The 25,940-nt window shown below is 42.8% G+C and overlaps 1 protein-coding gene across 3 annotated transcripts in view; it reads right to left on the bottom strand.

Moving 5' to 3' along the window:
- The window catches only part of LOC143764223 (uncharacterized protein CXorf65-like), a 37,022-nt gene that overhangs the window by 5,483 nt on the left and 5,599 nt on the right, over positions 1–25,940 (bottom strand). Inside the window, exons 5-7 of one of the 3 annotated variants that reach the window (XR_013213110.1) lie at positions 25,410–25,511; positions 24,694–24,869; positions 1,252–1,317 (exon numbers count right to left, since the gene is read on the bottom strand). Coding sequence is in view for 2 of the 3 variants with exons in the window: in XM_077249613.1 (XP_077105728.1) it covers positions 24,820–24,869; positions 25,410–25,511 (152 nt within the window). In the remaining variant the exon portion in view is untranslated. Of the gene's footprint in view, positions 1–1,251; positions 1,318–23,299; positions 24,870–25,409; positions 25,512–25,940 lie in introns of those variants that run through there. The other 2 variants (XM_077249613.1, XM_077249612.1) reach the window with 2 other exon arrangements.

The raw sequence follows: 25,940 nt of genomic DNA, 5'->3' as shown, positions 1-25,940 counted from the left end.
CATTTGTGATTGACAGCCAGACACCGGCTTCTGGCAGTGTTCCTAAGGGGTCTTAGGCCAAGTTCACATTTGCGTACATGTCCGCAGGGTATCATGTGCATGCACAAACGCATGCCAAAACGCATGCAAAAGCATGCTTACACCTGCACGTCATCTTGAGTATGACGCAAACAAAAACGCTGCGTGTGCATGCGTTTGCTTTTTTTATGCACATGGTGGAGACGGTGACATCATTTTCTGGACATGCGCAGTCTAAAGTACGCATGCGTATCGAATGCATATGTACGCATGTCCTTGCGTACCAATGCGTTTCCATAGACATTAATGTGTTTTTTTACACAATCATCCGCATGCAGACGATTGCGCAATATTTGATGCCTCAAAAAATGCAACATGTTACGTTCACCGGACACAGCCGCTCACCGCGAAACGACGCATGCCTACGCATCCGAAAGCGAATGCATGCAAAAATATGTTCGTGCGTACACAATGTTAAAGATATGTACGCATGACGCATGCGGATCGATGTGGATCGTACGCTGTGCACACAGACGCAAATGTGATCCCGGCCATAGACCATTCCTCAAGGGCAATGGCCTCCAGGTCACTAATATTCTTTGCATATAAGTTAAATGGGAAAAAGTCAGCTTACCAGTCTTAGTGTTTAGACCTCCTGTTTGCAGACCGACGCCTCGCACGGATAAAGGTGAAACAGCCACAAAAAAATCCAGCAGAAAAAAAAAAATCCAGCGAATGGCAAAGGTAGCTAAATATTAACTTTTATTCCATGTGGATAAAATGAGCCAACATATGGCATCCCGCACTGTAGCACATTAGCAGGAAAAAACAGAGATCAACACGTTTCGACAAGCGTCTTATTCATGATAAGGTTTTGTATCCTCCAGTTTTTCCTTTGCATTTGGGCACAGAGCCACCCGCTGAAGCACTGCTCCATTCAATCGGCTGGTGACAGTACCCTGCATGGATGATATGCAGAAAAAAAGGCTCTGAAGATGTCACAGTGCGGGTCCCAGAATCAGAGGGAAATGCAAACTTTAAAGGACTGGTCTACAAAGAGCTGACCCCACGGTTCTCACAGATTTCAGTCCAGTGGGCACATGGACAATTATTTTGCTGGGAACATTGGTTCTGACAACGCATTGGACAGAGTCTGATGATGCTTCAATGACAAATCACAGCTCTGCTACATCTGTACATGGACAAAGAAGTGAATAAAGGCTCCACACTTACCTCTTAATCACCCCCATTAAAGATCTTTAGGGTCTGTCAGGGTTCTCATGTGTTCTGGGTGCAATCCTGAAGATGAAAAAGAAGGGAAGTGTGCATTGTAAAAAAATAAAAAATACTCACACACACCCCAGTCATTGCTTCAAACAAGTGTTAATAAAATAAACAAATAAGCAAAAAATGTAGGAAGCTTTTTTCATATATTTTAATCAGCTTCTTTCTCCACATATGAGCCACTTATTTTCTTCTTGTCTACTAAATTCATCATGCACTTTAAAACACTGCTGAAATCTGTCTTATTCAAGACAAAATAGACTGCCAGCTCACTAAGCGATCAGTGCTTTAGCTTTCTAATGCTTTATCCCACCCCATAGCTGGATTCACAACTACACTGCTCAGTACAGTTGTTTATTTCCCTTCATGCTGTTTCTACTTCTTATCCCAGTCGTACCAAAAACAGATAAATCAAGGTTAAAATTAAACCAATAGTGAACATATAATCCTATTAAAAACAGCTTCAATAATACAATTTTTTCAAAAACACCTCCCAGTGAAAAAAAAAAAGTTACGGTAAATACCAACAATGAAAAAAGTGACCCCCAACCTACGAAAACCCTGCAATAAACCTACCTTGAGCCTGCCTTACTGTGGAGGTTGGCACCCTGGTAGGATGATTTTTTGGCGCCCCCACTCACCGAGGACTGTCCCTCACTCCCCTATTAATTCCCTATCAATATAGGTGGGAAAACAATGTCATGATAGAACAGAGTTGAAAATACAGTATATCACTGTAGGGCCAATAGATATAATTGCAGGTTAACTGTAGACATAACTATCAAAAGATGATAAGATTTTTTATCCAATATCATGACCAGCACTCCAAATCATGTGATGCTCAGCACACTTGCCCTAACAGATACAACAGGACATAATGAGTCAAATAGAATCATTCATAAGCCAATTATGGAAAATAAACCAGAAGTGACTTATCATGAACTGGAATTTACCCGACGCGTTTCCCCATCGCTACGGTTCATCAGGAGGTCCAGGAGATACTGTGGATATTCAAAAAGCCGGATGCCATGATGGCTGATGACAGAGCTGGCGGTCTAATGGTTGGACTTAAATAACCCCATTACGTATTGACGCCATAATCAGCACCGCCCACATTGTTGGCGGTTTTCTACAGGGTTAGATAAAGTATACTCCACTTATCAAAGATATAAAGAAGAAGATCTTCACCTGGATTCGGCGTGCGTTCCACCAAACACTTCTGGAATACCACTTCCGGGCGCTCGATATAGTTTGCATTCCATTGTGTGGAACTCAGAGGTCGATATGTTGTCACTTCCGGTGACGCGATTGCGCGTCACTTCTGGTGGCGTCTCCTAATACCTGACGTCTATTATATTTGTGCATTCCAACTCGTGGAACGCATTAAAAAAAATCACATCTCCTGCCTTCATTAGAATATTCATATTGGCAGGAATAACTACAGTGCATTAGAGACATTCGACCATATAAAGGGAAAATGTACCTATATTTTATACCTTCATCTGCATATTGTTGATACTCAGATTAGATGACCTAGGAGGACCTACATGAAATATGGAGAAAGTAAATATGACAAAAATAATGAATAAATAACCAAGCACATTCAATATATAGATATCCATCCTCAACGTGGTCCATGTGGAAACATGTTGTAATATGTAAGCCAGATAAGGGTTACCCAAATAGTTATTTTGGGGACAGGACACACCAATCAGAGAAGCCCCAAGTGTATGAGAAAGTTCAAATATATCAAATAAAGCATGTATACGAGAGACATTCATTTAAGTCCCTTGGGGGAAAGGGACTGCAATCTGAAAATCCACTCCACCTCCCGTTTTGTAATGATCTCATTCAAATCCCCCCCTCTAACTCTTGGTTTCACCAACTCAATCATGCTAAAGGTGATGTCACTCAATCTTCCTCTATGTATATTGGTAATGTGTCGAGCAACCGGTGTATCCCGCTTGTTCCTGATGACGCCGATATGCTCGCCCACCCTCAGTTCCCTAATGGTTTTACCAATGTAGTCCATGGAGCAGGTACATGTAGCCTTACAAACCAACCCCGTGGATCTAGTTACCAAAATCCCTAATACAGTATGATCTGCCATGAACCGAATCACTGAATGTCTTACATTGTGACATCATTCCACACCTGGAGCAATTCCCACATCTAAAGAAACCAAGAGGCTTCCTGTCATGTCACTATCCTTACAGGCCTCTGATATAGGCTAAACTGCACTAAACGGTCTCCAATAGATCTATCCCTACTATATGTGATGCTAGGTTTTGATTAAACAAATTTCTTTAAATTGGGATCCGCCAAGAGAATCCCCCAATGTGTTTTAAAAACCTAGTAGACCCTCTCAGCTTGACCATCAAACGTTCCCACAAGTCTAACCAGATTCATGTCAGTGTCCATGCAGGTATCCTTGGTTGTAAGAAGAGACTGCCTATCAACAGAGAGAGTCTCATTAAACGGCCCATCTAGCACACCACAAGAGTAACCCCTTGCCCTGAACCTTTGATAAGGGTCCCCGGCTTGCCTTCTAAAGGTACCCACATCTGAACAGTTCCTCCGTATTCGGAGAAACTGTCCCTTGGGTATCCCTTTCTTCAGAGGGACATGATGGTGGCTTGTCTGTAATATGCATTAATTAAATCTTGTACCTTGTCTCTTTAAGAAAGATGAGATGTAGAGAATTGTGGGTAGTTACAGAGAGGAGGGGGAGAAGTTACTTTCACTTTGTCATGCATGCAGAGACAAGCTTATGCAACCTGCTAAAGAGAAATAAAGATAATGAAGATTTACTAGTGTGGATTACTTACAAAGTGTGGACATTACAACTGGCGACGAGGATGGGATCGAAAATCTTCTGCTGCAGTGAGTACTAATCCCTATTTTACTGATCCACACGGCTGCACCACTGAAAAACTTCATCATGGCTGAATACTTACACAGTTTCCCACAGTTTGATATGACTGATGTCACTAATCTCTCCCATAACTGGAGAAAATGGTTGAGCAGATTTGAGAACTTTCTAGAAGCCATAGATATAAAAGAGGAGAAAAGAAAGAAAGCATTACTTTTACATTGTGCAGGCACAGGAGTCTATGATATCTACTGCACATTACCTGCATCTGAGACAGATACATACAGCGATTGCAGCAAAGCTCTCACTGATTACTTCAATCCCAAACAAAACATCAGATATGAGAGATACAAATTCAGAATTGCTAAGCAGCTTCCCGAAGAATCCATAGACACCTATGTCACACGACTGAGGGAGCTGGCACATGGATGTGCATTCACAGATATAGATGATGAAATCCTAACTCAGGTAATCGTCACCTGCTCATCTAACAAAATAAGGCGCAAAGCTCTGCAGCAAGATCTCTCTTTACATGAATTACTCAAAATAGCCCGTGCTACGGAAATAGCAGATCATCAGGCTACTACAATGGAGAATGGGGAAAAGTCACAGGTACATAATCTCGTGCATAAAAATACACAAGACAAGCAAACCCCGAAACAGAAAAAATGCTATAGATGTGGACAGGAGTTCCCTCACCGCCTGGACAGATGTCCAGCTATAGGACAGACATGCAATAAGTGTGGAAAAGGGAACCATTTGGCAGCTGTCTGCAGATCAGCACAATACAAGCCTTCTCTGCCTATGACACGGCCTGCAGATGTAAAAATGGTAAATCGGGATACAGAAGCATCTGGAGCAGAAAACTACGTGTTCACCACCTCTGCCACTGGCTCTGTACAGTCCCCCTGTATCACACTCCCAATCTGCGACACCAATATCACGTTTACAATAGATACGGGAGCGTCAGTGGACATCATAGACAGCACTACCTATGAGCAATTGAAGACAAAGCCAGTTTTGCAGCAAGTACATACTAAAATCTTCCCATATGGATCTAAAATACCTCTAACTACCAGAGGGCAGTTTGATGTTGAACTGAGCTATAAAGACAATAAGCAGAAAACTACCTTTCATGCGTTACAAGGATCAGGAGGCTGTCTTCTCAGCTATCACACTGCCTTGAAGCTAGGTCTCATCCAAATTATCCATACCATAACTGATCCTGCGGACATGGATATACAAACCATGGTGAATAATTTTCCCTCCCTATTTAGTGGCTTGGGGAAACTAAAAGACTCTCAAGTACATCTTCATGTGGACGATAGTGTTCGCCCAGTGGCCCAGTCACATAGGCGCATTCCATTTCACCTGAGAAGGAAAGTAGAAAAAGAACTCCAATTCCTCATGGACGAGGACGTTATCGAAACCGTTACTGGGCCCACTCCCTGGGTCTCACCACTGGTGGTAGTTCCTAAACCAAAGGCTCCTGACCAGGTGAGATTGTGTGTTGACATGCGCCTACCCAACACTGCCATTCAGAGAGAAAGACATATCTCACCCACAATTGATGACATCATTCATGTGTTAAATGGAGCGACCGTCTTTTCAAAACTCGATCTCAATAAGGGCTATCACCAGTTAGAGCTGAGTCCAGAATCCAGATATTTGACAACATTTTCCACACATGTGGGCCTCAGAAGATATAAAAGATTGACTTTTGGGGTCTGCTCTGCAGCGGAAATTTTTCAGGATGCAATAAGGGGCGTTATTCAGAACATTCCAAATGCCTTTAATTACAGTGATGACATACTGGTGTTTGGCAAAACTCAAGCTGAACACAATCGTGCTCTATATGCCGTCTTTGAATGCCTCCTCTCTGCTGGACTCACCTTAAACAAGGAAAAATGTGAATTTGATAAAAATTCATTAGAGTTTTACGGTCATATTTTTTCGGCAAAAGGGGTACAACCTGATCCCAAGAAAGTGGAATCCATTAAATCAGCCTCAATTCCACAAGATGCCAGTGAAGTACGCTCGTTTCTTGGAATGGCCAGTTATTGTGCTAGATACATTCCAAACTTCTCAACAATTAACAGTCCATTAAGGGAACTTACAAAACAGAGTTGTGTTTTTCAATGGTCTCCAGACTGTCAAAATGCATTTGAAACAATTAAAACTGAACTTTGCTCAACAACCACAATGGCCTATTTTGATCCAGCTCTCCAAACTGAGCTAATTGTGGACGCCAGTCCCGTGGGGCTGGGTGCCATCTTAGCACAATATAAAGATAACAATCAAAATCCTCAGATTATTTCTTATGCAAGTAAAAGCTTAACAAGCACGGAACGGAAATATTCACAACCTGAAAAAGAAAGCTTAGCAGTTGTCTGGGGATGCGAACATTTTCACTTATTTCTGTATGGAGCTCCCTTCACTGTTGTCACAGATCATCAAGCACTCCTTACGATCTTTGGAAATCCCAGAGCTAAAATGCCTGCACGCATAGAACGGTGGGGTCTACGTCTACAGGACTACAACTACAAAATTGTCCACAAGCCTGGAAAATTCAGCAATCCCGCTGACTATCTGTCAAGACATCCGATGACTGATGATCTACCTGAGCATTCCGCCATTGAAGAATACATATGCTTCATTACAGCCCATGCAGTACCAAAAGCTCTTTCCATTGATCACTTTGTGAACGCCACAACAAGTGACAAGACACTACGTGCTTTAATACAAATCATCCGAAATCGAAGGTGGCATGAAATTCAAAGAGAAAAATTTCCCGATCCTGAGATTGATCTGACAGAATTAAAACTATTCTCAAGTGTACGGTATGAACTATCTGTCACTGAGGAATGCCTCATCCTTCGAGGTACCAAATTGGTTGTACCTAAGACTCTGCGCAGCTTAGTAATACAGATAGCGCATGAAGGTCATCTGGGAATTGTTGGCACAAAGAAATTACTCAGAGAAAAAGTGTGGTTCCCAAACATGGATCAATTGGTGGAAGAGAAGGTTAAACACTGTTCCACCTGCCAAGTTATCACTCCATCATCACAGCTGGAGCCTTTACAAATGTCACCTCTACCCACTGCTGTCTGGGAGGAGGTGGCAGTCGATATATATGGACCGTTACCAAATGGCCAATACATTCTAGTAACAATTGACGAATATTCCAGATACCCTGTCATTTCTTTTATCTCTTCAACATCTGCTACTAGTGTGATACCAGAACTGGATAACATATTTTCAGCATATGGCATTCCAAGAGTGGTCAAAACGGACAATGGACCTCCATTCAATGGACACGTGTTCACACAATTTGCTGAATACTTGGGGTTCAGTCACAGAAAAATCACACCGTGCTGGCCGCAAGCAAATGGAATAGTCGAACGCTTCATGCGCACCATGGGGAAACGAATCAAGGCAGCTAGCCTGGAGCACACCCCACTGAAACAGTCATTGTACAAATTCATGCGCAATTACCGCAATACGCCACATTCTACTACCAATGCTGCTCCAGCGCATCTAATGTTTGGCAGAACTCTGCATATACGAATCCCTGACATAGTCAGTCGTCCTGTACCAAGTGACTCCTCTGTGCGCTTAGCAGACTCTTCCAACAAACAAACCATGAAACACTATGCAGATAGAAGGCGAAGGGCACAGCCAAATGCTATCAAAAGAGGTGACGTCGTTGTGGTGCGTCAGAGACCAACCAACAAGACTTCAGCTGCATATTGTCCCGCAAAATATAACGTTATTGACAAGAAAGGCAGCATGGTCACGGCTGAGAGGGATGGACACTTCATAACTCGAAACTCTTCACATTTCAAAATTATTCCTCAAAATAATGACAATGGACATTCTCTGGGGGAAGATTCGGCACTCAACAGTGGAGAGAATCACCAGGAGGCAACAAGTTCTTCATTAATGGACACCATCGCTGAGCCCAGACGTTATCCATCAAGAGAGAGAAGGGCTCCATCCAGACTTATTGAAGAAGCGTGACTTCTTTTCTTTAACAGGGCAAAATGGACATACGTTTTCTTGGACATTTTTCTTGTTGCATCATTAGTTCATGTTATTTTATTTTAGCTTTATTCGTTTAAAAAAAAAAAAAAAAAAAAGGGGGATGTTGTAATATGCATTAATTAAATCTTGTACCTTGTCTCTTTAAGAAAGATGAGATGTAGAGAATTGTGGGTAGTTACAGAGAGGAGGGGGAGAAGTTACTTTTCACTTTGTCATGCATGCAGAGACAAGCTTATGCAACCTGCTAAAGAGAAATAAAGATAATGAAGATTTACTAGTGTGGATTACTTACAAAGTGTGGACATTACATTGTCCATCTCAACAAGTTATTAGTCGCCATGGGTTTACGGTATGTACATGTGCTGATGGTACCGTCTGATTCCTTTGAAATTGTCAGGTCTAGAAAATTAATACTTCGATTGTGGTACTCTGACGTAAATTTTAATCCAATTGAGTTCACATTAATACTCTCAACAAAACGGCAGAACTCAGCCTCTGGAGCAGACCAAAAAGCCAAGATGTCATCAATATATCTTCTGGCACATAGGCTGATATACGAGTGCCAGCAACCCTCCTCTCCCCCAAAGATAATGGTTTCCTCCCACCAGCCCAGGAAGATGTTTGCGTATGTGGGAGTGCAAGGGCTCACCATTGCAGTACTCCTGAGCTGGTGGAAGTACTTACCATCAAACAAAAAATAATTGTGGGAGTAAAGTAAAGAAGTCTTTCAATTAACAAATTAAGTTCCCGGCATTCAACTGCTCTCGACTGCAAAAAAATGGGTGATTGTCCTCATTCCACATTCATGTGGGATACTGCTGAAGAGAGCTTCCACGTCAACTGATGTCACCAACGTGTCAGCCTCCACAGCAACCCCTTCCAAAATACTCAGAAGATGTGAGGTGTCACGGACATACAGTGGGGCAAAAAAGTATTTAGTCAGTCAGCAATAGTGCAAGTTCCACCACTTAAAAAGATGAGAGGCGTCTGTAATTTACATCATAGGTAGACCTCAACTATGGGAGACAAACTGAGACAAAAAAATCCAGAAAATCACATTGTCTGTTTTTTTTATCATTTTATTTGCATATTATGGTGGAAAATAAGTATTTGGTCAGAAACAAAATTTCATCTCAATACTTTGTAATATATCCTTTGTTGGCAATGACAGAGGTCAAACGTTTTCTGTAAGTCTTCACAAGGTTGCCACACACTGTTGTTGGTATGTTGGCCCATTCCTCCATGCAGATCTCCTCTAGAGCAGTGATGTTTTTGGCTTTTCGCTTGGCAACACGGACTTTCAACTCCCTCCAAAGGTTTTCTATAGGGTTGAGATCTGGAGACTGGCTAGGCCACTCCAGGACCTTGAAATGCTTCTTACGAAGCCACTCCTTCGTTGCCCTGGTGGTGTGCTTTGGATCATTGTCATGTTGAAAGACCCAGCCACGTTTCATCTTCAATGCCCTTGCTGATGGAAGGAGGTTTGCACTCAAAATCTCACGATACATGGCCCCATTCATTCTTTCATGTACCCGGATCAGTCATCCTGGCCCCTTTGCAGAGAAACAGCCCCAAAGCATGTTTCCACCACCATGCTTTACAGTAGGTATGGTGTTTGATGGATGCAACTCAGTATTCTTTTTCCTCCAAACACGACAAGTTGTGTTTCTACCAAACAGTTCCAGTTTGGTTTCATCAGACCATAGGACATTCTCCCAAAACTCCTCTGGATCATCCAAATGCTCTCTAGCAAACTTCAGACGGGCCCGGACATGTACTGGCTTAAGCAGTGGGACATGTCTGGCACTGCAGGATCTGAGTCCATGGTGGCGTAGTGTGTTACTTATGGTAGGCCTTGTTACATTGGTCCCAGCTCTCTGCAGTTCATTCACTAGGTCCCCCCGCGTGGTTCTGGGATTTTTGCTCACCGTTCTTGTGATCATTCTGACCCCACGGGGTGGGATTTTGCGTGGAGCCCCAGATCGAGGGAGATTATCAGTGGTCTTGAATGTCTTCCATTTTCTAATTATTGCTCCCACTGTTGATTTCTTCACTCCAAGCTGGTTGGCTATTGCAGATTCAGTCTTCCCAGCCTGGTGCAGGGCTACAATTTTGTTTCTGGTGTCCTTTGACAGCTCTTTGGTCTTCACCATAGTGGAGTTTGGAGTCAGACTGTTTGAGGGTGTGCACAGGTGTCTTTTTATACTGATAACAAGTTTAAACAGGTGCCATTACTACAGGTAATGAGTGGAGGAAAGAGGAGACTCTTAAAGAAGAAATTACAGGTCTGTGAGAGCCAGAAATCTTGATTGTTTGTTTCTGACCAAATACTTATTTTCCACCAGAATATGCAAATAAAATGATAAAAAAACAGACAATGTGATTTTCTGGATTTTTTTTTCTCAGTTTGTCTCCCATAGTTGAGGTCTACCTATGATGTAAATTACAGACGCCTCTCATCTTTTTAAGTGGTGGAACTTGCACTATTGCTGACTGACTAAATACTTTTTTGCCCCACTGTATGGGTTCTTTCATTCTAATTTTTAGTTCCTGTTTCACTCTCCCTACATAGTGTTTGTGGCATGGACACTATGCAATATATGATTCCTTTAGTGTAACAAGATATGTGTTTGTATTGTAAATGTCTCAATGTTCCAATTGTGAATATTGGGTTATAATTTTTTGTTGCTTTACACATCGCACATATATTGTATACAGTGAGAAATTTCTCACAGTAAACTGTGGTGAACTCACAGCTGCACCGTGAGTCTTTCTCACTGCACCAGCGGTGATCTCACCAAGGTCATCGCAGTTCATAGGTCTGGCTGGGAACAAAGCCTCAGTGACCTGGGGTAACCTTGATGATGTCGCCGCTGGTCACTGATGCTGCTCTCGCAGCAGCTCCTTTTTCCAATGGTTTTCAGCCAGGTTGAATACTATTTATCCCATGCATGTTTTATAGAGTGGGACAGAATGTCGGACAGATGAGGGGTATGGTTGTTTTTTATTTTTTTTTACGGGAGACCATGGCTTCAGTGGAATGGGCATTAGGTGAGTATAAGTGTGTTTGTTATTTTGAGCTATTTTACTATTTTATGTTACTTTTTCTATTTTATTTTTTCTATTTTTGATAAACCAGCCTTGCTAATGCTGACAGCCGAAGGTTGCAGCCTGCAGTTGTCAGTCTTGCCTGGTTGGTTATCAAAAGTACAGGGGAACCCACGCCATTTTTTTAATGTATTTATTTCGCAGGCCCCGGCTGATGAATACTCCCATCAGGTGTCACCTGCTCTCACTGTTATCAGCGGCAGCAGGTGTAGGCTGGTTGCTGTAGTAGTCCCACCAGCTGCCACCTGCTGTCACTTTTATCAGTTGAATATAACTCTCAACATTCTCCCCTGATCACAGGCAAAGCAAGGGAGAATGGTTAGAGCTGTCTTCAGCACCCGGCGCTGGGAAACAGCGATAACAGTACCACTGCTTTTCATTCGCTGATACGTGTCAAACTGATGACACACAGCTGTCATCCGTTTTTAATCAGTGTGCATATGTGCGGGATGATTTGTGACCTGTGCTGCTACTAAAAAACTGATATGTCAGCGTATTTTGCCCATGGACACACGTCCGTGGAAATGCACTGACGTGCACAGACCCATTCACTTGAATGGGTCTATGTGTGTGTCTCAGGTACGTGTGAAAACTGTCACCTTGTCAAGCAAATTCAGTAAGGAATATGCCATGCTCATCTTCATCATCAGTCTTTTTTGGACAAGGTGCCAACTTTGGGATACGATTTGAGGAGAAGTCCGTTCTAAACCAGGGCTAGATTGTTAATTTATCATCATTTGTACTCTCTGGGGATGACTATTCTGTTCTACAAAGGGGCCTTAACTTTGTGCCAACAAATTCCTTCAACTGCTAATTGTAATTTGAAGTGGAAACTGTTTTTCCAACAACATGATCTTGAGCAATGCAAAAGATTGGGATTATCAGAGGATGACATTGAGGGTCTTCAGGCTCTAACAGGCCTTTTAAGAGAAAATGAGCAACACCATGGTAAAGGTCCTTTCACCAGTTTGAAGAATAAGAGCTCTAGGATGCCTCCTATAAATGAGGTTACCAGTGTGGACATTTTCTTAAAATGGTGGAAGTGGACCTGTGTAAAATTCCTGGTTATGGTGATTCTAATCTTTCTATGAGTGAAAAATTGTCACTAGAGAGATTGGAGGAAAATAGTGATTTGATCATAAAGGCCTCGGACAAGGGTGGTAATTTGGTGCTCATGGATCACTAGGGATATCTTGAAATGTGTCACTCCTTGTTGCATCAACTTGATACATATGAAGTGCTAAGAGAGGATCCTACTCATGAGTATAGATTTCAGGACTCTGAACATTTTTTATTACCTTTTTGTGCATTACTGCCCTTTTCCAAGATGGCGTCTTTGGTCTCATGTGCACTGTGTTTTCCTGCTATAAAACTCCACCCCAGCCTTCAGTCTGTGCTAGAGTATTCTGCCTTGCATCCAGCTCCTGACCTCTGGTGACTCCCTGGCTATATACCTGCTCCTGTGAACCTGTGTGGTGATCCTGCTACTCTGCTCTGAGTTCCTGCTGCATACACCAGTTCCAGTAATCCTCCTTCATCTGCTGCTCGTGTTTACTTGCATCTGCATTTGCTGGACATGTAAGCTGTTTCTGCTCTGCAAGAACCTGAGACTATTACCCAGACCTCCCTGGTTGAGCGAAGATATTATTTGAACTGCCTTATAAGCATATCTATCTGTGTTTTGGACTAAGCAAGGACTTATTTGTGTCAAGTATCCTCAAGAATAACTGTGCTTCATAGACTTTCTGTATGATTGCATTTTCCTCTGAAGTTTCCTATAGACTGCTGAGCTGCATTTGATATTTGCACCAAGTGTTTTGGACTTGAGTTTCTCTCTGCACCTGTTTGAATCACCGTGTGATAATATAGACTTTACCACTTATAAAACTGTGTCCTGTAGTTGTCTTGTTCCACGCAAAGTCTCCTGAGTTATCCCCTATAATTATTACAATAGAAGGGAATTGATGAGCATTTTGGACCAAGCAAAAGAGAGAGACCTTATTTCAGACAATGAATTGATATTTATGTTACCAAATTATCCCATGATACCGACTTTCTACGCCTTGCCTAAGGTCCATAAAGGTCGTCCGATTGTTGCAGGGATTGATTCCCTAACACAAAATAGCGGCATCTATTTGGATAGAATACTCAGGTCTTTGCTGTTTCATTACCCTCATACAGTGGGGCAAAAAAGTATTTAGTCAGTCAGCAATAGTGCAAGTTCCACCACTTAAAAAGATGAGAGGCGTCTGTAATTTACATCATAGGTAGACCTCAACTATGGGAGACAAACTGAGAAAAAAAAATCCAGAAAATCACATTGTCTGTTTTTTTATCATTTTATTTGCATATTCTGGTGGAAAATAAGTATTTGGTCAGAAACAAACAATCAAGATTTCTGGCTCTCACAGACCTGTAATTTCTTCTTTAAGAGTCTCCTCTTTCCTCCACTCATTACCTGTAGTAATGGCACCTGTTTAAACTTGTTATCAGTATAAAAAGACACCTGTGCACACCCTCAAACAGTCTGACTCCAAACTCCACTATGGTGAAGACCAAAGAGCTGTCAAAGGACACCAGAAACAAAATTGTAGCCCTGCACCAGGCTGGGAAGACTGAATCTGCAATAGCCAACCAGCTTGGAGTGAAGAAATCAACAGTGGGAGCAATAATTAGAAAATGGAAGACATTCAAGACCACTGATAATCTCCCTCGATCTGGGGCTCCACGCAAAATCCCACCCCGTGGGGTCAGAATGATCACAAGAACGGTGAGCAAAAATCCCAGAACCACGCGGGGGGACCTAGTGAATGAACTGCAGAGAGCTGGGACCAATGTAACAAGGCCTACCATAAGTAACACACTACGCCACCATGGACTCAGATCCTGCAGTGCCAGACGTGTCCCACTGCTTAAGCCAGTACATGTCCAGGCCCGTCTGAAGTTTGCTAGAGAGCATTTGGATGATCCAGAGGAGTTTTGGGAGAATGTCCTATGGTCTGATGAAACCAAACTGGAACTGTTTGGTAGAAACACAACTTGTCGTGTTTGGAGGAAAAAGAATACTGAGTTGCATCCATCAAACACCATACCTACTGTAAAGCATGGTGCTGGAAACATCATGCTTTGGGGCTGTTTCTCTGCAAAGGGGCCAGGATGACTGATCCGGGTACATGAAAGAATGAATGGGGCCATGTATCGTGAGATTTTGAGTGCAAACCTCCTTCCATCAGCAAGGGCATTGAAGATGAAACGTGGCTGGGTCTTTCAACATGACAATGATCCAAAGCACACCACCAGGGCAACGAAGGAGTGGCTTCGTAAGAAGCATTTCAAGGTCCTGGAGTGGCCTAGCCAGTCTCCAGATCTCAACCCTATAGAAAACCTTTGGAGGGAGTTGAAAGTCCGTGTTGCCAAGCGAAAAGCCAAAAACATCACTGCTCTAGAGGAGATCTGCATGGAGGAATGGGCCAACATACCAACAACAGTGTGTGGCAACCTTGTGAAGACTTACAGAAAACGTTTGACCTCTGTCATTGCCAACAAAGGATATATTACAAAGTATTGAGATGAAATTTTGTTTCTGACCAAATACTTATTTTCCACCATAATATGCAAATAAAATGATAAAAAAAACAGACAATGTGATTTTCTGGATTTTTTTGTCTCAGTTTGTCTCCCATAGTTGAGGTCTACCTATGATGTAAATTACAGACGCCTCTCATCTTTTTAAGTGGTGGAACTTGCACTATTGCTGACTGACTAAATACTTTTTTGCCCCACTGTATATAACATAAAAAGAGAATTTCCTGGACATCCATTGTCATGTCACTATAAAGTGGCACATAATGGTAAATTAACAGGTAGTACAGTACATTTTGAGGCATGGAAAATATAAAGGAACATTGGAGAGGAGGAAACTATATAAATAAAATGTCCAGAGCCGAGAGCAATTGGATCTTCACATTAAGTAAATTAAGACCATTTGGTCTAAACAGCTAAATAAAACAGTTTGCATTTTAATAATACAAATCCCGTTTCAACCAATGTGCGGAGACACCCATCAATCTAAACCGGCAACCTACTGTGAATGTAATCCCTGGCTAAGGAGGTTGGAGCCTCAGAAACGCGTTGGATGAACAGTCGGTAGTCTTTTCTCCAGAAGGAGAGCCTGCAGTTTTTTGTGACGTCACACAGGCAAGGGTGGCAGATTTTTTCAGACAAGCGGAGAGCAGACGTGTCCCGGTCGGAACGCTACCCGCATTGTTTGTGAGTACTCCGCACGGACACAAGGCACCTGGACTTGGCATTTGGCGAGCTTTTGGTGAAGAAATCCAATCTAATACAGAGGAGCACACTCTAAACCTCACATATAGAAGCACAGGTCAGCTTCTATTATCCACTACTATTTTTAGAGCACATTTGCTTTTTTTAATTTGACAGCAGCCTATTTACTAAACCAGACATTCCAGGTGAGGAGACAGGTCCTCATTGGCCCAATCTGTGGTTTAGTCCATCGGGACCCTTTAAGTAACTCTATTCCTAAATTATCAGAAGAGCAACACAGTGGTTGGTGCAGGCAATCCCCTTACAAAAGGTACTTCTGGGAGTAATTGATACTGATGATTATGGCCTGAGGCTACGGTATGAGAGGTTTTAGCCAGTCCTGCTGGTAGGGGACTATGAAGCCGTCTCTATTGTAGATTTGCTTCCTCTATAGATCTCTGTTTCCTCAAAACAATTCTGGACAAGCAGGAAAAGCTTGTGGCCACTTTACCCTAAATACATTGTAATGGCTCATATACTGGATACCAGTCATCCATTATCATTGCAGTGGACCACAAAAGGCCGTGACTGACCAGCAACTCTCCCCAACTGGACAGTAGTTGGACAAGAGTTTTTGGGAAACCTTGGACACTTGATCTCCCCATAGTTATGGTTGCCAAATGATGAGCAGAGTAAGTGTAGCATTAGTGATCCGTGTTGTATAAGGGAGAAATGCCGCCTGCTGCTTGGCATTCGGCAGATGTCAATAGAGCAGAAAATGTGTTGTCCGCACCCTTTTATCTAGTGATAGTTTAGGATCAGATCATCAGTGATGAGATAATGACTTTTCTTCTAATGCTCTGGTGGGGACTACTTACCTCTGGTCCGGAGCCGAAAATCAGTCTGTGATTTTTTAAAACCCTATAATAAAAAGGTATTTATTTTTAATTACTGCATCCTCACTAATTCTACTGACAGTGCACCAACATAACCTTTAATGTATCTAAAGTCATGGAGGCAGTGTGGTTGCTCCTGTGACCCTTTAATTTAGAGTGGTGATTAAGGGTATTTTCAGCAGTCTGCAGTCCTGTGGGCCAATGTTGCACCTGTATTTTTCATTTAGATTAATCAGATTTTATTTTGAATAAAAAATAACTCTAATTCCTACAATTTAAGAACAAAAACATGTATATATGCAGAGGATATAAATACTATAATTAATTTACATAAGATAGTTGAGGTATGAAGGGGTCTAGGGCTTATATAATGCGGATTCTGGCCCTACATCGCTGCAGGGGTTGACTCCCTAGTTCCAATATACAGAGGGGGAAAAAGTATTTAGTCAGCCACCGATTGTGCAAGTTCTCCAACTTAAAAAGAAGAGAGAGGCCTGTAACTGACATCATAGGTAGACCACAACAATGAGAGTCAAAATGAGAAAACAAATCCAGAAAATAACCTTGTCTGATTTGGCAAGATTTATTTTGCAAATTATGGTGGAAAATAAGTATTTAGTCACCTAAAAAAATTCAAGATTTCTGGCTTTCACAGACCTGTAACTTCCTCTTTAAGAGGCTCCTCTGTCCTCCACTCATTACCTGTAGCAATAGCACCTGTTTGAACTTGTTATTAGTATAAAAGACACCTGTACACAATCTCAAACAGTCACACTCCAAACTCCACTATGGTGAAGACAAAAGAGCTGTCGAAGGACACCAGAAACAAAATTGTAGCCCTGCACCAGGCCTGGAAGACTGAATTTGCAATAGGCAAGCAGCTTGGTGTGACGAAATCCACTGTGGGAGCAATAATAAGAAAATAGAAGACATGCAAGACCACTGATAATCTCCCTCGATCTGGGCCTCCACGCAAGATCTCACCCTGTGGGGTCAAAATGATCACAACGGTGAGCAAAAATCCCAGAACCACACAGGGGAACCTAGTGATTGACCTGCATAGAGCTGGGACCACCGTAACAAAGGCTACATCAGTAACACACTACAACGCCAGGGAGTCAGATCCTGCAGTGCCAGACGTGTCCACCTGCTTAAGCCAGTACATGCACTGGCCCGTCTGAAGTTTGCTTTAGAGCATTTGAATTATCCAGAAGAGTATTGGGAGAATGTCATATGGTCTGATGAAACCAATGAAGCGACGGCCGGGGGACCACCACTGTGCAGGAAGACTACTGAACACAAGATGAGGTGCAAACAACAAAGGGTAGATTTATTGGGAGGCAAGGAATGAAGGGAATGAGGAAGATGCAAACAGGGGTTAACAATAGCAAAAGACAATATAAATAAGTAATCTTGTCCGTAAAATAGCACGGTTCTCCAACAATTTACAGACTTAGAATTTGTCTCACAAGCAACTTTAAACAATAAAACCAATAACGATGCTACTCTATGTATAACCTCCCTGGCCTTTACTAAGCAGGCCACACGGCTACCGTGTACTGACTACTGAAGCCTGCACTAGGCCCTAACTGGTGCACCATACAGGAACAGACTCACGGTGATGTTGGGGACTCAGGTCCAGTCCCAGGGGGCCCCCAGAAGTCCAAAACGGTGGTGCGCACGGATTCCTGTCAGTTCTGTGGAGCGTGGTCTTCTCCTTGCTTCTGAATACTAGAGATGCTCCTGGAAACTGTAAGTCCCCTTCTCAGTATCTTCGTGGCTTCACCAACTAGCACAGAACAGCCACCTTTGCTGTAACCGGGAAAGTCTATTTCACAAATGCAGTTCGTCTCAAGCTGTGTAATCTTTCTTGCAGCCAACACAGCACACAGTTCTCTCTGTTCTTTCTAGCAGCTTCTTCTTCTCACACACGCTGCTTCAGCTCCACCCCGGCACACAGCACTGACCAGTTCATAACAACTATAAGAGCAGGGGGGGGGAAGCAGAACATACCATCACACCAGACAAGGGGGTGCAGCCTCTTAAAGTGACAGCGTGTTTCTTACTGTCCATAACAGCACCACCCTCTTACACCAAAGTAGAACTGCTTGGAAGAAACAAAATTGTTGTGTTTGGAGGAGACAGAATGCTGAGTTGCATCCAAAGAACACCATACCTACAGTGAAGCATGGGGGAGGCAACATCATGCTTTGGGGCTGTTTCTCTGCAGAGACTAGGACGACTGATCCGTGTACATCAGAGGCGTAGCTAGGGTTTTGGTTCAGGGGGGGGCGAAGCTTCTGAGTGGGCCCCTAACTCGGTAACCTTCATTACAATTCGGTGACGCACCATAATAGTGGAGAACCTCAGCAGATGACCGTGCTATTACTGAAGATACTTTCTATATAACGACCAACATGGATATTACCACCATATGGTCAGTGGTAGATACTAGTCCCACAGAACATATAAGAGATCACAGCACAGTTACAGATAATGACTTACCACTGACGTTCTCTGATAGAATCGTTCACTTTTCCCGTCTTTTCCATCTGGCCTAGACCGACATGACAACTTCTTCCAGCCAGGACTCGTCTGCAGAGAATACAACAAAGACACATTTCACTTCTCATATTCCAGCCATAACCATGTATTCCAAACCTGCACAAGCTCCTCATCCTGCTGATATCCCAATACTGAGCCGCTGCTACCGTATGGGTCCCTATTACTGCCCCTGATATCCCAATACTGAGCCGCTGCTGCCATATGTGTCCCTATTACTGCACCTGATACCCCAATACTGAGCCCCTGCTGCCGTATATGTCCATATTACTGCCCGATACCCCAATACTAATTCGCTGCTGCCGTATGTGTCCCTATTACTGTACCTGCTGTGTGGTTCTCTGTGCCTTCTAAATTCTAAAGCACCCCCCTATAATATAGTAATGCCGGGTGCAAGTGCCCTAGAAAATTGTGCCCACATTTTGCTCCCTAGAAAGTAATATTGCCATGTGTGCCCCTTTGATAGTCACAGTAACCTGAGATCCCCTATAACAAGAAGTGCCTATTTTACATTTAATAATGTCCCTAGTCTGCCCCCCTGTACAGCTCCCCTATACAGTATAATGCCCCCTCACTGTATAGTACCACCCACACAGTATACTGACCCCTTAGTAGCCCCAAAACTGTTTGATGGCTCCAACACTGTATGATGGCCCCTTCACTGTTATCTCCACATGGTATGATGGCCCACTAGATGGCCTCCATATAGTATAATGCACCAGATCATCCTAAATATAGTATAATGCACTCCCCATAGGTCTCCATATAGTATAATGCACTCCCCATAAGCCTCCATATAGTATAATGCACTCCCCATAGGCCTACTCAATAGCACAAGGCAGCACCCATAGGCAGACTCTATAGCACAAGACAGCATCCCCATAGGCAGACCCTGTAGTATAAGACAGCACCCCATAGGTAGACCCTGTAGTATAAGACAGCACCCCATAGGCAGACCCTGTAGTATAAGGCAGCACCCCATAGGCAGATTCGCAAGTATAAAGCAGCACCCATATAGGCAGCCCCCCATAGGCAGACTCTAGTAAAAGGCCGCATCCCATAGGCAGACTCTAGTAAAAGGCAGCACCCCATAGGCAGACCCTGTAGAATAAGACAGTACCCCATAGGCAGACCCTGTAGTAAAAGGCAGTACCCCCATAGGTAGATTCTGAAGTATAAGGCAGCCCCCCTACAGGCAGATCCTGAAGTATAAGGCAGCCCCCCTATAGGGAGATCCTGAAATATAAGGCAGCCCCCCTATAGGCAGATCCTAAAGTATAAGGCATCCCCCCTATAGGCAGATCCTAAAGTACAAGGCAGCACCCTTATAGGCAGATCCTGAAGTATAAGGCAGCCCCCCTATAGGCAGAACCTGAAGTATAAGGCAGCCCCCCATAGGCAGATCCTGAAGTATAAGGCAGTCCACCTATAGGCAGATCCTGAAGTATAACGCAGCCCCTATAAAAAAACAATAAATAAATACTCACCTCTCTTCCTCCTTGTTCCAGCGGTGCTCCGATCTCCCGCTCATCTTTTGACAGCGGGCGCCGGGTGGTGACATCATCGCGCCCACTGTCAGCGTCGGTGATGCCAGACGCTGACAGGGGGATGATGGGAGAAGGAGCGCAGTGCAGGTGACGGGCGGGGGGCCCACTACTGGCATCGGCACCCCCCGGCCTGCTCAGGGGCCCCATAGCGGGCGGCAGAGCAGGGAGATCGATTCTCGCTCCTCTGCCGCAGAAGGTAACTGTATCGCCAGTTATCGGGTGGGCCCCCTCTGAGCACCGGGCCCGGGGCGATGGCCCCCTCTGCGCCCCCCCCCCCGGTAGCTATGCTACTGGTGTACATGAAAGAATGATTGGGGCCATGTATCGTGAGATTTTGAGTGCAAACCTCCTTCCATCAGCAAGTGCATTGAAGATGAAATGCAGATGGGTCTTTCAGCATGATAATGATCCCAAGCACACCGTCAGGGCAATGAAGGAGTGCCTTCGAAAGAAGCATATGAAGGTCCTGGAGTGGCCTAGCCAGTCTCCAGATCTCAGCCCGATAGAAAACTTTTGGAGGGAGTTGAAAGTCCGTGTTGCCCAGCGACAGGCCCAAAACATCACTGCTCTAGAGGAGATCTGCATGGAGGAATGGGCCAACATACCATCAACAGTGTGTGCCAACCTTGTGAAGACTTACAGAAAAAGTCTGACCTCTGTCATTGCCAACAAAGGATATATTACAAAATATTGAGATGAACTTTTGTTAATGACCAAATACTTATTTTCCACTATAATTTGCTAAATAAATCTTGCCAAATCAGACAAGGTGATTTTCTGGATTTGTTTTCTCATTTTGACTCTCATAGTTGTGGTCTACCTATGATGTCAATTACAGGCCCCTCTCATCTTTTTTAAGTGGGAGAACTTGCACAATTGGTGGCTGACTAAACATGTTTTTCCCCACTGTATGTAACCACTGCCGGAACCAGTTGTGGCACTGATGTTGAGCTGGGTGACATGGCCTTTATGTCCTTCAATACTTTTGGACTGAGGGTTTCTCTTTCTTCTTCCCTTGATGAACCTCCAAGACAAAGTGAGGTGAAACGCGTTGGTCACACAGGTCCTTGTAGTCTTGTCTGCACTGGGCACATATGCACTTTACCCACTTATAAGAACTTTAATGTATTTTCACTCAGAAGTTATAGCCTTGAGTGACAGGGAACATGGCGCATATATAATCTATAATCGAGTATACCGTATTATTTGTTACAAACGACTGTGACCAAACAGTATTTGGGGTGGCATACATACGTTCTCTACACTCAATACATCTGACTGATAGCAGTGACTGCATATGTATAGGGCTAATTAGGGACTATACCAGGGTCAGAGGACGAAGAGTGGGGGCGCCATTACTTATATTGCAACTAAGGTGCCAACCTCTGCAGCAGGGCAGGAAGAAGTAGATTATTGACAGAAAAAGCCATAGACCGACTCCATGCCTCAACTATCTTGTTTAGCATTTTTATCTTCCATATATAAATTTTCTTTAGCTATATGAATAAAATTAATTTTTATAGGGCTGTTTTTTTTCCTTTGGTTGATGGGGTCCTGCAGTATTAGTAATTTTGTATGATTTTCATCCCACAATTTTTTCATTTTTACGCAGGCCCTTTTAACAGTCAAAAAGGCACCTTAAGAGAATTGTTCAATGTTACCATTCATAGGCAGCGAGTTCATGATGATCATGAAGCTGCTCAGTTGATCATTTTTCCTTGTGGAAGGAGGCGCTTACAAAGTTCTCGAGTGTACTCATCTTTTATTCACGAGGTCGAGATGGCCGTACCGACGGCATTACCGGCTTTGTTCATTAACGTGTCTGGGATAACTGGATTAACATCTTTATACAAACCTGTTAATTGTCTGTGAAAACCTCTTAAGGCGACAAAAGAGTGAGCGATCATTAATACCAGGTGAACACATGACTCTTATTACGCTCCAATCAATCTGATAACAATCTGGTGCCACCTTGGTTGTGGGGAGAGTTCATGCTCATGCATAAATGTAATTTCATCTATTATTTATCTGAACTACGGAGAGGTTTCACTTCCTATAAACGTCTGTGAATTAAAGCACTATGTCCTATTGCTTCTTGACGAGAAGACTCTAGGGAGAGCTGCATCACTCAAGAAGTCTTGCTATTCAGATGGAGCAGTTAACCCCTAGTTGGTGCCGTCAATCATGACAGCGGCATTTAAGCAGTTAGAAAATGGGGGTGTCCCCATTGTTGCATATCGGCCCCCTGTGGTACGATAGCAGGCTACTCATAGTGCACTAAAGACCCCAGTGTCTATGAAGTTTTATGTCTGGGGTTTAAAAGGGATCATCATTTTGTACAAAACACCATAATACTGAGGTATTTTATTGTTTTGTACAAACGATCAAGCGATTGCTGTTTCATGTCCCATAGGAGAACTTATAAAAATGAGTAAAAAAACAAAACAAAAACAATTCAAACTGTTCAAAAACTGGTCAATTTAACCCTTCTTTCTTCTCAAAAGTCTAATCGCAAAATCCCCCCCAAAAAAAGTAATTAATTTTTTTATGGTCGTGTGTGAAATTGTCCAAACTAATAAAACATAGGAATATTTATCCCATAAGGTGAATATCAAAACAGAGGGGAAAAATGGCAGAATCACTGTTGTCTGGTTACTTTAGCTCCAAAAAAGAAAAGGAAAAAACAAAGAGATCGAAAATGAGCAACACAAAGCATTTTTAAAAAATATTTTACAATAGCAAAACAAAAAAACATATATTTGGTATTAAAATAATCAACATAAACCAGAGCAATAAAACAAAGTTACCAGGTCAATAGTACCGCAAAGTGAATGTCATAAAAACAAAACCCCAAAAAAGTTTGCCTTTTTTTGTCAATTCCACCCCACTTTTTTTTGCACTTCAATACATTATATAGTAAAATACACAGCGTTTTTCAAAACTACATGTCTTGCTAAAAACAGGCCCTCATATGAATGGGGAAAATTAAAGACTTAAGGGTCTTGGAAAGTTTTGGGGACAAAAACTAAAAGTACAAAAATAAAAAAATGCATCATTAAGGGGATAAAATTAGCATTCTGTGAGTGGTAAGTCCAGCTCTTCATCCATAGTTTTCATACTTACCATATACATATGTATTAGCATTAAATTTTTATCTATATTACTTTGGGGGACAAAAGAAGCAAATAAATAAAACCATCATCATTCCGCCATATTTTTTTTTCCTTTTATTTTTTACATTGCTGGTAGCAGACCTACTGTGAGTATATTTATGGTAGATGCTGGGATAGCAACGCTCGGGTCACACGGTCGTATGTTCTCAGTCTGAGAAAAACGGTCATTGATCATTAGAATTATTTATTACTTATGTATGTGACCGGCGGCATTGATAATTATTGTTCCCGCCTGTGTGGGAGTAGTTATGTCGCCCTCGCTGCAGCGTGCCCAATAGCAAGTACATAGCAGGCAGCCTTTCTGGTGACTAATTACCCTAGGTGCAGTTCCCTGACTGACCTGAGGGTAAGGGGGCGCCAGAGAGCTGCAAGTTCCAAGCCAGAACTGGGATATAGATAAATCCCCTTCAGAAGGAACCAGGGGCAACCAAACAACCCCAGTTCGTGACAAATTGGTGGGGATGATAAAGTTATCTTCCCTGTGAACCGTGACACATTGGTGGGATCCCGATGGGATTCGCGACAATGGGTAAAACTTTCAGATTTTAAAGGGAACCTGTCATCTGATTTCTGCTCAATCACAAACCCCCGTGTGATAGGACAGATTATTCTGTATGTGTGTGTGTGATCATCTGCTGCTACTGAAGTTAATGTGATCTGATGTGTAGTAACAGAGATCAGCCACTACACAGTGTATGGCGCTGTGCTCTTCCGGCTCTGTGTCGGTCCACCACTGATCGGGTATTGATGACCCATCCTAAGGATTGTTTAGCCTAATGTTTAAATAGGAAATGCAGAAATCCTGCATCCGCTGCAGAATGCACTTGATTTTCTGCCACATGTGAACATAGCCTAAAACCTGTCCCCAACCCACATCTTGAGGAATACCCTCCGCTCTACCTCCACAGAGTTGCTCTGCGTACCTGCTTTGAGTGAAAGTAAGTGAACGTTCCTGACAGTAATGACACAATCTCTTCCAGAAATCTAAACTATGTATTTGTAGTCTTCATCTGGCAGAGGCAGCAATCTAGAGGACAGAAGCACCGTGCTCACGATCTGACGGATCTTTTTCGGATAGATGTGCTCTGCTTTCCTGTAACTGTAAGAAAAAAAAAGTATAATATATATATATATATATATATATATATATATATATATATATATATATATATATATATATATATATCAATTCCACTGGTGTCTGTTACTTTTCTTCAATCCTTCTTGCAACATCTAATTTCATGGAGGACCTGACACCAACACAAAAGTGTCCACCTTACAGTCTCTCTTCTATGTATATATATTTTTAAAATCCACCATACAGAGATATAAGTAGTGGTAATTTTTGCAGTCTTTACCAAGCGGTGTGGATCACAACTTTTTTGCAACCTGAATATGTGCAAAATATTTCACTTTGTCGCCAAATTGGGCGGAGGTGGATGAATGTTGCCACAGCAAATCTAATTCATGATGAGCTGTGCTGTTCCTTACTTCTGTCTCTGACAGAGGCGGAAGCAACTTGTCAGACGCTCCTAATTCATTATCAGGCATGTGACTCTTAATGAATAGAAGGGTCTGACTCCTAGACGCCCCTTCTCAAGACAACGGATGAAGCAAAGAGCGCCATAATGCATTTTACCTTCAGGAGAAGTGGAAATCACTACGGTGCCTTTTCTGTTAGACTTTTTGGTTTTCAGCTTACGACTGGAGTCCTTGGATTCTCCCCAGTTTCCCAACTTTGCTATGAAAAATGTAAGTAACTGCACATTAAAAGTGGATTGTACAAGATGACACCTGTCCAGGAGTCCAGGAGCGCAGATTTAAACCTGTCTGGAGCAATGCAATAAGGAGAATATGCAAAGAACAAGAGCAGCAAAACTGCAAAGAAACCATTGATTTTAACTAGGGAAAGAAACGCTAAAAACTGAAAGTGATGAATACATGGGGTTAAGTAATAAGTAGTAAGTCATCAAGTGCAGCCGATTATCTCGCAGCAATTATCAGGAAAAAGCAAGGGAAGCGGAAATAATAATAACTATAGCAAAGCACAACACCGGCAGGTTGTTATCTGCCCGCAGATCTCAGGTGCCCTCCATGGCAATGCTGAGAACACTTCTCGCCCCATCACTTCTGGCATATTTCTGCAGTTAAGTTTTACAGACGGTGAAGT

Source organism: Ranitomeya variabilis, chromosome 4 (assembly GCF_051348905.1).
Source record: "Ranitomeya variabilis isolate aRanVar5 chromosome 4, aRanVar5.hap1, whole genome shotgun sequence".
NCBI lineage: Eukaryota > Metazoa > Chordata > Amphibia > Anura > Dendrobatidae > Ranitomeya > Ranitomeya variabilis.
This window is presented reverse-complemented; position numbering and strand designations above follow the sequence as displayed.